Raw genomic sequence first — 15658 nt, 5'->3', positions numbered from 1 at the left:
AGGTAAGTCACGTATGATCACGTATGATCAAAATCTAATCACGCAAATAACCTAAAAACTTTCGCTTAAGCGAGTGAGAAATGACCTCACGCGCGCAAATGCCGTTAGTGAGAGGAAGAAGTCATTCAGAAAATTTGACTTTTCAGCTTTGCTGTGTGAACAAATGTAAAACGAAAAAAGAGCGTCAGACGAAACAAAAAAAACCAAGAGCACCGCAATATAGCTGCGCTCAGCTTACAGCTTCGCAGCTATAAAAATCACAACAAAAACATGAAAAATTGCACTATTTTAAGACCAAAAACTCCTAAAAATGACCTTTTAACCTTAAATTAAGGCCATCCCAGCTACTTCCCGGTAGCTTCACCACTCTAAGCACTTGGCGGACAACTAAAGCGCACTTTGGGCCTCTAATGAAACTTAATGCTCGCTGGGCTTTACCTGTTTATCCTGTTTTGAAAGATCAAAGTCATTGAAAAATGTGTGAACTTATCTTAAAAAAACACAGCGCCCCAATACAATTCAAATTTTTTGAATTGTAAAAAAATTAGGAGCGCTATAATTGCCACCTGGAATTGAGGACGCGGCTATTAAAAAACATAGCTGGCAGATTGCCAGAAAATAGCCGCAATAGATTCGTAGATCGGCAGTCTAAAAAACAGTAAAAAAGACAGACCAAAAAAACTCGTCTTTTCTTTGAAGGCTGATCTGTTATATTTTGATTAAAAATCTGTATAAGTTATTGCTGCCTCTATTAGCTGATCTCAAATAACCTTCATTTAGAGTGACACATACCCATTTGACCTTATCTCTTTGAATTAAAGTAAATAAAAGTCAATTTCAAAGTGAGGAAGTCATTTTTGAGAGTGAGGTAAGTCAAGTGTGACCAAAAATTTAATCACGCGCATGAACAAAAAAACTCGCTCCACTAAGAGCGAAAAATGACGTCACACATGCAATTCAGTTGAAATTGCATGAACGAATGAACAAAAAGTGGCTGTGACGTCATATGGTCGTAACAAAAATCATGACGACGAAATAAAAAAAAACCAAGAGAAGGCCAATAATAGCCCCAGCTATCGCTGTGCGGCTATTAATAAAAAACAGAAACTCAGCTTACAGCTATAAAAAGTTATGTGATGTCAGGTTCATTTCATTACTGTACGGTATGAAACTATTCAGAACCAAATAGAAAAACAGCAATGCAAATGTCTCAAATGGATCTGTTCAAAGAGTAATCTCGACAATCAGGAGTAAAATGATTGTTTGCAAACGCTACACTTGCCACAATATTCCTAACAAGTCATTAAATAGAATTGTACATTTAAACAAAATTCTTACAAAAACCCATTAATACCGCCTGTTGCCAATGTTATTGCAACTTTCAAGATGATTCAAAAACCGCCAAAATTGCAACAAAAAACTTGACTCTTTTGTCCAACAACGTGAAACTTAGACGTGCTCTTTTAACAAATTAAGAAATGATTAGACTAGAGATATGTTTTAAAACATAATTTTGGCGACCATCCGCCTTGATAATAAGGACATAAAACCTTCTGAATTAAATTTATTTTTTTTTTTGAAACAAAGAGGGGGCATGAGCACACCCCAAGACTAATATCTAAGACTACGACAGTTTCTTATTGCAGACGAGCCAACCAAAGACGAAGAGTTTTTTTTTCAAGGGTTTTCAGACGTCACCCGACCAAGAAGGCCTGGCATTTTTTTGGTTACAGACGTCACCAAGAGATGATCGCCCGAGGTTCCAGACGTCACCTTAGAAGTCCTTTCCCCGGTTAGACGTATCCAAAAAAAACGTGATTTTTTTGCGACAAAAAATCTCAAACACACAAAAATTGTCCCCCAACGAGCTTTTGGTAGACGGTTTATGAAAGAAATAGCCGTGAGCAACTACAAGTCAGCAATTAACGAAAAAAAAAAACACAAATTGCCCGAAAAAACGATATAGCGTTTTTTGCATCGGAAAAACTCAAAAGCAATTTTCTCAATTTGTCGCAAAAAATCTACATGAAAGTAAAATTTTTATTTGAATGGAACACTTCAGTTGGACTTAAAATCAACTTTATTTTGGTTGAACACCTTATGTAAAATTTTTGCTCAAAAATGAGAAAGTCGCAAAAGTGCTTTTTTGAGCGTCAAAAATCAAAAAAACGTTTTTCTAACGTCTTAATGAAAACTTTTTATTAAATCCAAAAAACCCATTGATTAGCCCCCCTGGGTTTGTTGGAAAATAAGCTTCAAAATCAGTTTATCGATTTCGCAATTTTGTAAAGAAGCAACTCAATTTTGACAAAATTTGCTTCCTTGACTACAAAAAATCAAAAAACGTTTTTCTAACGTTTTAGGGAAAACCTTTTAATAAATCCAAAAAACCCATTGATTAGCCCCCCTGGGTTTGTTGGAAAATAAGCTTCAAAATCAGTTTATCGATTTCGCAATTTTGTAAAGAAGCAACTCAATTTTGACAAAATTTGCTTCCTTGACTACAAAAAATCAAAAAACGTTTTTCTAACGTTTTAGGGAAAACCTTTTAATAAATCCAAAAAACCCATTGATTAGCCCCCCTGGGTTTGTTGGAAAATAAGCTTCAAAATCAGTTTATCGATTTCGCAATTTTGTAAAGAAGCAACTCAATTTTGACAAAATTTGCTTCCTTGACTACAAAAAATCAAAAAACGTTTTTCTAACGTTTTAGGGAAAACCTTTTAATAAATCCAAAAAACCCATTGATTAGCCCCCCTGAGTTTGTTGGAAAATAAGCTTTAAAATCAGTTTATCGATTTCGCAATTTTGTAAAGAAGCAACTCAATTTTGACAAAAATTGCTTCTTTGAATCAAAAAATTCAAAAAACGTTTTCCTAACGTTTTGAATAAAACATTTAATAGTTCCACTGAAACCCATTGATTAGCTCCCCTGGTTTTGTTGGAAAACAAGTCTCAAAATCAGTTGATTGAAAATACAAACTTATAAAGAGGCAACTTGAAATTTGCAAATTTGCTTCTTTTACTCAAAAAACTCAAAAAAAAAAAAACATTTTTCTAATGTTTATTGGAAATTTTCAGTAGATAACAAGAACACGTTCGAAATAGCTCCTTCCGTTTGTTTGAAAATAATCGGAAAATTTATTTCATTTAATTCAAAACTGCAAAGAAGCAACAGAAAATTGGCAAAATTGTTTCTCTGTTATATAAAAATCAAAAAACGTTTTTCTAACGTTTTTTTTCTTATTAAAGAAAAAATCAATCAATTTTCAAAAAAAGAGCTATTTTATATACCTCCGCAGATCATTAAAAAACAAGCTGAAAAACTATATAACCATTCTGCAAAACCGAAAACAACAGACAGAAAATTACTGAAAAGCTTCTGACAAAAAAAAAAAAAACCTGCAAAGAGGTTTGTGTTTTCTTAATTGATCTTAATTGCATACTACTAGCCGCGAGCCTAGTTAATGGGGTAGTATGCTTTCCTAAGAGCACCCGACATTTACACTTATTTTGTTTTCATTTTGCATACTACTAGCCGCGCATCTAGCTAATTGAGTAGTATACACTGAAAATAACTTCTCAAGAGAAATAAAAGAGAAGATAAGATCTCAAAAAGAAGTAAATCAAAAGCTCTCGAATAATTCCCCACTCAAATTCATTCACGCATATAGTCCCTTGAAGTTGCAAAATTCAAACGTCTCTTCTTTTTTGTCCGCGGTCTCAGAAGTTGCCGAAAGAAGTCCCTTTTCCCCCTTTGGTCTCAGTAGTCACCAACTGAAGAGGAGTGTGTTTCCGTTGGGTCGCAGTAGTCACCAAAGTAAAGATGAGCAATTCATAGGTGGCAGATAATATCCAGAAACAAATACAAGCAGTTTAATGGTAGCAGTTGTCCTTAACTTCATAAGAATCGCAAAACAGAATTTCTTGGAAAAGAGCTTCAAAGTAGACCCAGCTTTTAAGCAACCAGTTTTCTCTGCTTGTCTGTAGCTCACGTTGCCTGGTCGCACCGCATTTTAAATTCTAAAAAAAGTTAACTTACTTTGAAGAAGTATCAATATAGATTTAGTTTGGTTTTAGGTTTTATTGTTTGGTTTTATTTGTTCCTAAAACTCCACACGAAAAAAAAAAGAAAACACTTCATTAAAATTTTTTCTGTTTCTTTGATTGTTATTTAAGGGAGAACTAAAATTTACAGGCGAATCGTTGCGAAGTCATATCTGTAAAAAAATTGAAAGCAATTATTTGGTCCTGTTCAACAAATCAACGGTACACACGCGCGAACGTTTAGTTTTTCCTTTTTTTTAAGCAAATTTTTAGCTAGATTTAGCACCAAAAAACACCTTTAGGATTCCTATTTTTGTGAAAATTTGCGTTGCTACTTTTGAACGAAAAGAGCTAGGCTGATTAGCCTACAAAAACTTAAGAGGTTTTTAATTTACCAAAAAAGTCGTCGCTCCGTAAATTTCGAGCCGTTCTTTACCTTTACTTTAAATACAACAGAACCATTACAAGTTGACTACAGCCGGTTCATCAGGATGACAAAAGAAAACAGCCAGAAGTTACAATACTCATTGAACAAGTTCAAAATGACTGAGCTCAACATGAAAAATCAGCTTGATCTCTTACAGACATCCGTTGAGCAGAGAAAAAGCTTCCGCACTCTTTCTTTGTTGATCAACAAAATCAAGGAGAGCGTTGAAGAGCTGAAGACAAACCTTGACAGCATCATGATTGAAAAAGTAAGCTCCAGTAGCATAAATTCGGTCATGAAGCGTCAATCGAACTTGATCTCTCGTCTAGAAAAGTTGGAACTAGAAGTCAACAGTCTCGACGATGATGGTCAATTGAGTCAATCATCGACTCGAGTGCGCGATGACATCAGCTGCATCTCACAGTCCTCAAGAAGACAACTCGAGTTGCATCGATTGACACCGGTCTCCCAAAACTCAGAGCAAAACAACATGACAGTAAAGAACCCTGCCAGCGATGTCTCCCCTCCAGTGCCCCCAAGACCGGCGAAACCATCGTTTTTCCTTCCGCAAGGAGAAAATAAACCCAACCTTCTCTCCAAATTCCTTCAGAGCAACAGCCAATTTGCGCAGGATACTAGAGAATTGACTGAAGAACCAGTAAAAAATTTTACGACGGCTGAACACATAAATCAATCAATGTCGTTGTTAGCAGCCCCAACACCAGCATCAACCCTATTATCCAGAGCAAACATTCAGGACAGATTTGTCTTGAGTAATCCTCAATCCCCAGAACACAAAGTTGTTCTCAGAGAGCAAGAGAACACTTTCAACCAGTTTGCTTCAATTCAACAACCCCCCATTCCAATGAATCAAACTGCAGTCTTATTTCCTGTTGAATCTATTGATAACCAGCCGGAATTAATTCACTCATCAATTGGAGAATTGAACCAGTTCTCTAGTTCAAAGCTGATCACATTGCCCGAAATGCCAATAAATCAACCAGCAAATCCCACAGTTAGACCAAAAGAAAAGTCTTCTGTTCCCTTAAATAACAAAAGTGAAGATCAAAGCATACAACGTCTTGCATTAGATTTACAAAACTCAATTCAACATAACTGTCCAGTTAACAAAACCAAAACATACCAAACATCAAGTTCATGCAATTTGAATGAGCAAATGCTTCAGCGTCAATTTCATTCAGAAAAAGGAACAAATAGAGTGACAAATGAGACCACGCCAAATCCATATTGTTACGAAGACAGTCGACACAATCCCCTACATTTTGACAACAATCAAAGTGCAACTGCTCAAACTGTTTCAAACACTCAATTTTCAGCTGTTCCAATAAGTGAAAACCAGAACAGCGTTAAATTGGCGTCAGCAATGTCGTTACCAACAGTAGCGCAAACAAACGTTTCCCAACAATTTCAGAACCCACTTTACCCAACTGGAGTTCATTTTAGCAATGGAAATCGAACGGAAGAACCAAACAATGGAATTGTTTTCCCCTCCAATACAACACTCAACAACCAAGGTACCAACCTTGTTTGCTGTACATCATCTCAGCCACCTAATTGTCCGCTTACTCCGGAAAATGCCTTTACAAACTACCAAACAGCCATTCTTCCCCCCTTTGCTCAATATATTAGCCAACCAAACATTTCGGGAAATTCGAAACAAATTCCAAATTGGTCTTTTTCTGGAAAGCAACTGTTTCAGCCACGAACTGAAATACAAACAGAAACAATCCCGTTTGAAAATAATTTTAATTTACAAACCACAAACAAAAATTCCATTAAACTTCCACCAATTACAATATCAAATTTCAATGGTAACCCACTGAAATACCATGAGTGGATAAACAATTTTTTCAACCTAGTTCACAATAATACTAGCCTTACGGATACACACCGTATAACATACTTACAGAACTCGGTCGTAGGAAAAGCCAAAGAAAAAATTCAAGCCTACTCGTGTGACCCAGCTTACTACGCAATTGCTTTGAAAGAGCTCATGGATCACTTTGGAGATCCCAGCATTGTTGTGAATGCTTTCATCAATCAACTGGAAGCCTGGCGTCCGAACAATGACTACAACAAACAGAGTTTCGTATCTTTTGCTTCTTTTCTCAAACGATTAGTGCAAGCTTTTGAATATTTAGGCTTCAAAGCCGACTTGCAAAGTTCAACATTGATGAAAAAGGCAAAAGAAAAAATTCCACATAATATTCTGATAAAATGGACAGAGTATACAATAACATCATTTGGAAATCAACCAACCGTCTCTGATTTTCAGAAGTGGCTTGAAGTACAGGCCCAAGTATACGACAAAATCAACAGAGAAAATGTTCATAAGCCGTTTAATAATTGGAACACATTCGGTCACAACAGTAATAGCATTAGCAGAATTAACAACAACAATGATAATAGGAACAGCAATGCTATGAATCAATTTTCTAATACTTCACAAAACAATTGGAAACCGAATTCATTGCACTCAAGTCGCCCTGCAAACCAGCATGGTCAACCACCCTTTCCTCCGCGTAAAGATGCTGATCAGTCAAACAGGTCTTGCGAGAAATGCAAAGGAAGTCACATACTCGCAACATGCCCTGAATACCAGAAATGCGCGCCAGACCAAAGGTATGACATTGTGAGCAAGAACAATCTTTGCTCGAACTGTTTAAGCAACAAACATTTTAAGCAGTCATGTCCGTCCACAAAACGATGCCAAACATGTAAAGGATTTCACCACACAACTTTGCATGATCCTTCGAAACAAGTTAAGCGGCCCACCGCTGCCTTCTCAACAAGCAATCCCAATCAGCCGACACAAAATCTAGCAAGCCCCCAAACACAGCCATCCTTTCAACAACAAAATCAAAACAAAAGTACTGACACTGTAAGCAGTACAAAGAGCCAGCAGACAAGATACGGTCAATCGTTTTCTGGTAAAAGACAATCACAGCAACAAAATGTTCAACGCGCCCATTTGAGTGCTTCGAATCCGACCCAAAACTTCAGTATCAACCGAAATACAATTCCTCCTCCTGAATGGTATGAACAACTACAAATAATACCAGTTTCATTTGTAAACGGAAGTAAAGTGTTTGATACCTACGCCTTGATTGACCCCGGAAGCCAGTTCACCTTCCTGCTGGATAAAGTTACTAGCTTTCTTGAGCTTCCCTGCGAAGCACAAGCATCAACAACTCTGCAGTACCTAAACACTGAACATGAAATGCCACTGTCCAAAATTAGTGAAACAGTGACAGTAACGCCTTATGACAAAATCAGTCAACACTTCAGCATTGCAAGAGCCTATAGCACGCCATGTCTCAATGTATCACCCGCTAACGTTCTTGAACTCAATCAATTATGCGACACCTTCAAGGAACTTAGTCACATTTATTTCCCTGACATAGCCAACGGTGCAATAGGCGCCCTTCTTGGTGTCAATACGTTTCCCTTCACATATCCAGTCGAGGTAATCCAAGGTAGCAAAAAGCATCCATTCGGCGTAAAAACAAAGCTTGGTTGGACTCTCGCTGGAGAGTACGAGCTATCTCCTAAAACAATAAACTCAAACAAGCCCCCTCGCCAACCATTCATTTACCATGTCTGCCGGAAAGACACTGAAGAAGAACCATTGGACGAATTAGTTCAAAGATTCTGGAAAATAGAAGCTGAAGGTACATTACCCGAACAGAATGAAGACAGCTCACTAGACCAATTAGCAGTCCAAACAATGGAAAACTCAATCTGTCACAACGGTGAAAGATATCAGATTGGCCTTCCTTGGAAACCTGTAAAGAAACTCCAGAATAACTATTTCTCAGCTGTCAGTCAACTAAAAAGTCTACAAAAACGACTACAAAACGATCCCGGTCTCAATCAGAAGTACAACCAGACACTCCAAACAGACTTGGATAAAAATTTTGTCAAGCCAGTCGAAATGCAAGCACCACCCCCAGAGTCAATATGGTACTTACCTCATCATCCAGTCACTAATCCAAACAAACCCGGAAAAGTGAGAAGAGTTGCCAACGCAGCATCACAATTCCGCGGTGAATCACTGAACTCAAATCTTCTAACTGGTCCTGATTTGCTAAATAACTTAGTTGGAGTGCTGTTGAGATTCAGAGAACACCCGGTTGCTGTTTTGTCAGACATCGAAGGAATGTTTATGCAGATTGCCGTGAGACAAGAAGACCAGTCTGCTCTTCGTTTCCTTTGGATGATAGACAACTCCATTCGACAATTTCAATTCACTAGATTAATCTTTGGCGCAACATGTTCACCATTTTGCGCAATTTATGTGCTCAATAAATGTGCAGAAGACAACAAAAGTGAATTTCCAGCCGCCTTGAACGCTATTAAACACCACTTTTATATGGATGACTACATTCAGTCCCTGCCAACAATTTCAGAAGCCAAAGAAGTCATATCACAGACAACAAGATGCCTGAAAAAAGGTGGCTTCAGGTTGACAAAATTTGTTTCGAACCAACCAGATATACTTGCTGAAATCTCTTCCGACGACAAAGACGAAACAAAAGAGATCATAAGAGTCCTTGGTCAAAAATGGAACATAACAACTGACGATTTTGTCATGTTCCCCCTACAACAATTTCCTAAAGATGCAACAGTGTACACACAAAGGAAAATTTTCAGTTTGGTATCTTCAATCTTCGATCCCTTCGGCCTGTTGTCTCCCCTGACAATTAGAATCAAAATGGTTTTGCAGCAGATTTGGAAACTTGGAAGAAAATGGGATGATTTGATACCACATGAACTACACCATAACCTCCAGAAAGTTCTAAACAGCTACTTTGCCATGCCCGAAATCCGAATACCAAGAACTGTTCACAATTTCAGTAAAATCACAAGCAGCCAACTTCATATATTTGTGGATGCCTCAATGGCAGCTATGGCAGCCGTTGCTTACCTCCGTACAACCAATAGTCAAACCACTCCGCCACAAGCATGCTTTCTCATGGGAAAATGCAAAGTTGCTCCCATTAAACAAATAAGTGTGCCAAAAATGGAACTAGAAGCCGCTGTTATAGGAGTGCGCCTTCTACAACTGATCCAAAGAGAAATGACACTGACATTCGACCAAATTTTTCTCTGGTCCGACAGTCAAGTAGTTTTGGACTGGATAGCCTCAAATAAGAAGCAAAACGTTTTTGTTTCAAACAGATTGCGAGAAATTCATAAAAGTTCTTCACCCCAGCAATGGCATCACATCTCAACTTATCTCAATCCCGCCGATCACGGAACTCGCGGTCTTGAGACAAACGAAATTCAGCAGAAATGGTTAGATCCACCCCAATTTCTTTGCCAAAGCGAGTCGACCTGGAATGAGATAAACAAACCACGCGCAACATGTGCGGCAGTCACGAGAAGTCCCAGGACAATTAAACCTATTGTCGATCCGAGTAAATTCTCAACATGGAACAAACTTCTTCTGACAGTTGCAACAGTTTTCAACCTAATTAATCGTGCAAAGAAAATGCGAACGAACAATCACCAATACACAACTGAAGACATTCAATTATCGCGAAATTATCTCCTGAAATTATCTCAGGACAGTTTTTTCCATTCGACCGTTAATTCCTTACAACGTGGAATCAAACTAGATTCTAAGTGCAAAATACGATGCTTAAATCCGCTGTTGGATGAGGACGGATTACTCAGATCTTGTGGTCGGTTGCAGTATGCACCAACACAACTGGATTTGGAAAAACGTCCAATAATTTTGCACGCCAAGGACAAAATTGTTCGTTTGTACTTGGAACATGCCCATCAAATATGTATTCACCAGTCCACAGAACCAACAAAAGCATTCATTCAACAACGTTACCATGTGATTGGCCTTCGGAAAGCGTTAGCAAGCGTACGGTTTCATTGTTTCTTATGTCGACGCTTTGACACGAAAAACATTCAACCAATTATGGCACCATTACCTAGTTTTCGTTTTCCAACAACAAAAACACAGTTTCCCTTTGCTAATTCTGGTGTAGATTTCTTTGGACCCTTCTACATCGAAGATTCCAAAGGCATTTTAGAAAAACATTATGGTCTAATATTTACATGCATGGTGACGCGAGCAGTTCACTTAGAAACGTGTCCAGACCTCAATACAGATACGTTTCTCAATGCCTTCAGAAGATTTTGCAGTCGTCGATGCCAGCCCCAACTTCTCTACAGCGACAACGGGAAAACTTTCGTTGGCGCTTCTGAAGAACTGAAGAAAACTGTTAAAGCCTTGGACAATGACAGAATCTACAAAGCTTTAGCAGTAGCCAATACAACGTGGAAATTCAATCCCCCATACGGCCCTCATTTTGGCGGTGTCTGGGAGCGTTTGATCCAGAGCGCCAAAAGAACGCTCCTCCTCATTCTAGGATCCAGAAGACTCTCTTTTGACACTTTCCTAACAATTATGGTGGAAACAGAATCAATCCTCAACTCCAGACCACTGACTAACGTTGCTGAGCAGCCTGACAACGAGGAACCTTTGACTCCAAACCACTTTCTTATCCAGCGTCCCTTCAATAGCTTGCCACCAGGACAATTTGGAGACCAGCAACCTGCAAGCTTGAAGACATGGAAAAACACGCAGAAGCTGATGAACCATATATGGCGACGCTTGGTGAAAGAGTATCTGCCAACGCTTAGCCGACGGTCGAAATGGTCAAACAGCAACGATCGACTGCTCAAAGTGGACGACATTGTTTGGGTGTTGAAAGACCAAACACCAAGAGGCATTTGGCCACTGGGAAGAGTCATGGAGACAACGCCAGGACGAGATGGAGAAACACGAGTCGTAAAGGTAAAAACGGCTTACGGCACGTTCGTTCGCCCCGTTTCCGGTCTCGCACGCGTTTTTTCTCCGTAGTTTTTTTTTAGATTTTTCTCGCTCCGGTTTTAGGCAACGTGAGTTACCCCTTTCCCACAAATTGATGTACTGACCATATTGACAACATTTCAGCCTACAGTTTCAGAGCCAATTTCAAAGAAGATGAGAAAAGACTTCAATCAATTGATGCCTCCGAAAACCCTTGATGCCCCCTTTGTGCCCTTGCAGCATGTTGCCAATGTTATTGCAACTTTCAAGATGATTCAAAAACCGCCAAAATTGCAACAAAAAACTTGACTCTTTTGTCCAACAACGTGAAACTTAGACGTGCTCTTTTAACAAATTAAGAAATGATTAGACTAGAGATATGTTTTAAAACACCGCCAAAACAAGTCTTAAGATAAAACTTCTATGTGCAGGAGAATGCAATCGCCACCCACACTGCCGAAAGAGTAAAACCATTTTCAAAATTATGATCCATATTCAATTCCGGGTCAATTTGCATTGCAACTGAGGAAATTTGTTTTCCAAAAGCCTGGAACAAATGGAAATATAAATTACATCATTCTGTCTGGTCAATAATTGATTGAAACTGAAGCCTAAATACTCGCCCCGTAAGACTTACTAAAATAAAGCTAGGTAAAACTAGTTAAACCTATTATCATTTTTAATAAATTATAAATTATATTATTATATTGATTATTATATTGATTTAAGATCAGGTGCTCTACCATCTTCGCATCAATGAAATAAGGAAACATAATTTTCTAATTGGTACATATTATGCGTTCTTTCCAATAAATTTATTTTCCAGTAATTTCTTACAGCAACCCGGTAATCCTTTATAATCTGAAAAACTTTTGAAATCAGGCGGTGAACAAGAATTTTCTTCAGATAAGTTATCGAGTGCTTGTTATTTAGTTTTTCATTGGCGTTGGGTGTACCATCAAAACATTTTCAATTGCTCTCCATCAACTGGCGAGCGGTTAGCTTCGGCAGCAGCCAGCTTAGGCTTAGGGAGGACGGGGGGGGGGGTCAGGGAGGGCGAGGTGGAAGGAGGGGGTTGGCGTGTGGACAGCATCAGGGGGGTTCAAACAACCTTTTACACCATGAGTTTGTCTTCTCATCAGCTTCGATGGATTGTACAATTAGAGACTAGAACAGCCGAGAGACAAAACCTCACGCCTTCTGAGATTTACTTGTTTACCCGTTTTCGAAGACGAAAAGTTACAAGTCAGACGAAAATCACCGAGCAATAAATCAAATAAAAGACCACAGGAGTAATATAACTGCTATAAACTTTGTTTGAGAGCAATTAAACAACCATCTATTTTCAACAGAGCATGCAAAGATGAATTTTACAAACGACTTCACATATTTATACACAAATACTGCAACTTTTAACCAATCACATTTCTCATGAATAGATTAGTGATAGTTTGCTTACACTGTTCACACTTTTCTCCGCGGTAGGTGCTGTTTGGGAAGCACCTGCACTCTCCGCATACACACTCTCCCTGTCCATTGCAGATGAGGCCACTCACCTCAGAGACACAAGTGGCTGTAGACACCGGACAATCACACGCCTTCCCAGTGTACTCCGGCTCACACTCACACGAGGCACCTACACCCACACATACATACATAGATCAAACTAAACATACATATGATACGGTATAGGTAGAGTAGCAGGGAGGTAAAAGTCTAAAGCACCACACTTTACTCCATATGTCTATCAATTTCTGTGATTCGCTTACTTACTAGTCGGCATAAGGCCCTAAGAGAACTGCTTAGCAACTTAACGCCCTCCGGGCTTTACCTGTTGATCCCGAGGACGAAAAGGCAATTGGTTAGAAGAAAAAAACTATGAGACGAAAAGTCGTTAGAAAGAAAAATGGTATTAAAAACGACCAGCAGGACTAACAATTTCTAAAAACTTCCTATGAGAGCAACTAAAAATATCAACTAGTGGAATGGAACAAGTTTTAACTGATGAACCACTGAGAAATTCAAACCTCTTAAAAATCGGAGACAACGAGGTTCGGTAATGTGCGTTCGCACAATGTTCCGACCCTGTTCATCCAAATTTTTCACTTAATTCTCTAACAAATGGAGAGATTAGAGATATACACAAATAGACGTTTGTGCAAAAACTGTTACAAGACCGAACTAAAAAAAGAATTATATAATGCACAACGCATTAGAGAGCTCAAGATATCTCGCATTAATAAGACTACGAGATAATACCACGACAAAAAAAAACAAAAAAAAATTTATGGCAAAAACTCTATAATCTGATGGCAAAAATCTAATTTCAATAGCACATAGTAGCAAAATAAAAAAACCACCATATAAAACCTACACTGTAGAAAACTTCCGTGCCCTCAACAACAAAGCAGAAGGGTCCTGTTCATAAACAGAGGACAAAAATAAGCAAAAAGGGGACGTACTTCAAAAATCCTTCGAACTTTTTTAAACCAAAAAACTTCAGTCATAAAAAAAACATTAGCTTTTAGTTTAAAATTCTTGAAAGATTGGCTTATAAGTACTCAAGCGATCTGTCATTGGGGAGAGTAAGCCATAGGAAAGGACTACAAAAAAATTTACGAAAATCTAAAATATTGAGGGCATTATCCTTATCGCAAATTCTTCGCTGATTAGTTTATTTTTAAATGACTTCGACACTTTAAGAGAGCAATTACTAAGTTTTTTCTCAATCCAATTTCTCGAAACAATCAATGTTTCCTTTGCCAGCCTTCGATGCCCTCCTTTGCCAGCCTTCGATGCCCCTCAAAGTTTGAATTAGTTTGTGTTTAATAAATATGTATGCTTGAGTCCAAATAGTGTCCTCAACTTCAAACCTATTTTCCTACAAAATTCTCAAAATAACCTTTTCACCTTGCATATTAACATCAGTTCCTAATTTTTGTACAATCGAAAATAAGCTAATGTTAAAGTTCAAAGTTCGAATTCAGAAGTCAACGTTATAAAACAAAGTCAATGTTCGAAAACAAAAGTCAAAAGTTCAAGTCATGAACAAACTTGCATCATCTAAAAAAACTGTAGAATTCCAACAATCCTCTTCGACTCGTAAAAACTGTAGAATCTCAAACCTCCACATCGAGTCGCAAACAGACCACAGGACTGTTGTAAAATGCTACAAACTTTGCCTCAGAGCAATTAATCAATTTTTTGTCAATCAGCTCTCTAAAAAAATTAAGGTTTTCATTTTAGCCTTCGATGCCCTTCAGCAAAGTGTATATTAATTTGAGTTTTTTAAATAAATATGCATGCTTGAGTCCATCTAGTGTCCTAACTTTCACGCCTGTTTTGCTACACAATTCTCAAAATAGCGTTTCAGACAGTAAGCTACTGTTCAATGTTAGGAGTCAGAAGTCAACGTTCTAAAACAAAGTCAATGTTCGAAAACAAAAGTTTAAAAGTTCAAGTCATGAAAAACTTGCGCAATCTAAAAAAACTGTAGAATCCCAACAATCCTCTTCGACTCGTAAAAAACTGTAGAATCTCAAAACTCCACTTCCAGTCGCAAAAATACCACAGGACTGTTGTAAAATGCTACAAACTTTGTCTCAGAGCAATTAATTAATTTTTTGTCATTCAGCTCTCTCAAAAAATTAAGGTTTTCTTTTTAGCCTTTGATGTCTTTCAGCAAAGTGCATATTAATTTGAGTTTTTTAAAATAATTATGTATGCTTGAGTCGAACTAGTGTCCTAACTTTCAAGCCTGTTTTGCTACACAATTCTCAAAATAAGCGTTTCAGACAATAAGCTACTGTTCAATGTTAGGAGTCAGAAGTCAACGTTCTAAAACAAAGTCAATGTTCGAAAACAAAAGTTTAAAAGTTCAAGTCATGAAAAACTTGCGTCATCTAAAAAAACTGTAGAATTCCAACAATCCTCTTCGACTCGTAAAAACTGTAGAATCTCAAAACTCCACCTCGAGTCGCAAACAGACCACAGGAATGTTGTAAAATGCTACAAACTTTGCCTCAGAGCAATTAATCAATTTTTTGTCAATCAGCTCTCTCAAAAAATTAAGGTTTTCATTTTAGCCTTCGATGCCCTTCAGCAAAGAGCATATTAATTTGAGTTTTTAAATAATAATGCATGCTTGAGTCGATCTAGTGTCCTAACTTTCACGCCTGTTTTGCTACACAATTCTCAAAATAAGCTATTCAGACAATAAGCTACTGTTCAATGTTAGGAGTCAGAAGTCAACGTTCTAAGACAAAGTCAAAGTTCGAAAACAAAAGTTTAAAGGTTCAAGTCATGAAAAACTTGTGTCATCTAAAAAAACT

General features: G+C 37.9%; 2 protein-coding genes across 3 annotated transcripts in view; one reads left to right on the top strand and one right to left on the bottom strand.

Moving 5' to 3' along the window:
- LOC142337695 (uncharacterized) overlaps nucleotides 1–15658 on the top strand; it is a 420762-nt gene that overhangs the window by 134723 nt on the left and 270381 nt on the right. The window lies entirely within an intron of this gene.
- LOC142337696 (integrin beta-5-like) overlaps nucleotides 1–15658 on the bottom strand; it is a 127146-nt gene that overhangs the window by 10576 nt on the left and 100912 nt on the right. For both annotated transcript variants that reach the window (XM_075387139.1, XM_075387140.1), the window contains one exon: nucleotides 12787–12963. In XM_075387139.1, the coding sequence (XP_075243254.1) occupies nucleotides 12787–12963 (177 nt within the window). The remainder of the gene's footprint in view (nucleotides 1–12786; nucleotides 12964–15658) is intronic.

This window comes from Convolutriloba macropyga, chromosome 4, assembly GCF_964194025.1.
Source record: "Convolutriloba macropyga chromosome 4, txConMacr16.3, whole genome shotgun sequence".
NCBI lineage: Eukaryota > Metazoa > Xenacoelomorpha > Acoela > Convolutidae > Convolutriloba > Convolutriloba macropyga.
Note: the sequence above shows the minus strand (reverse complement) of the source record. Positions and strands in the feature narration are given on the sequence as shown.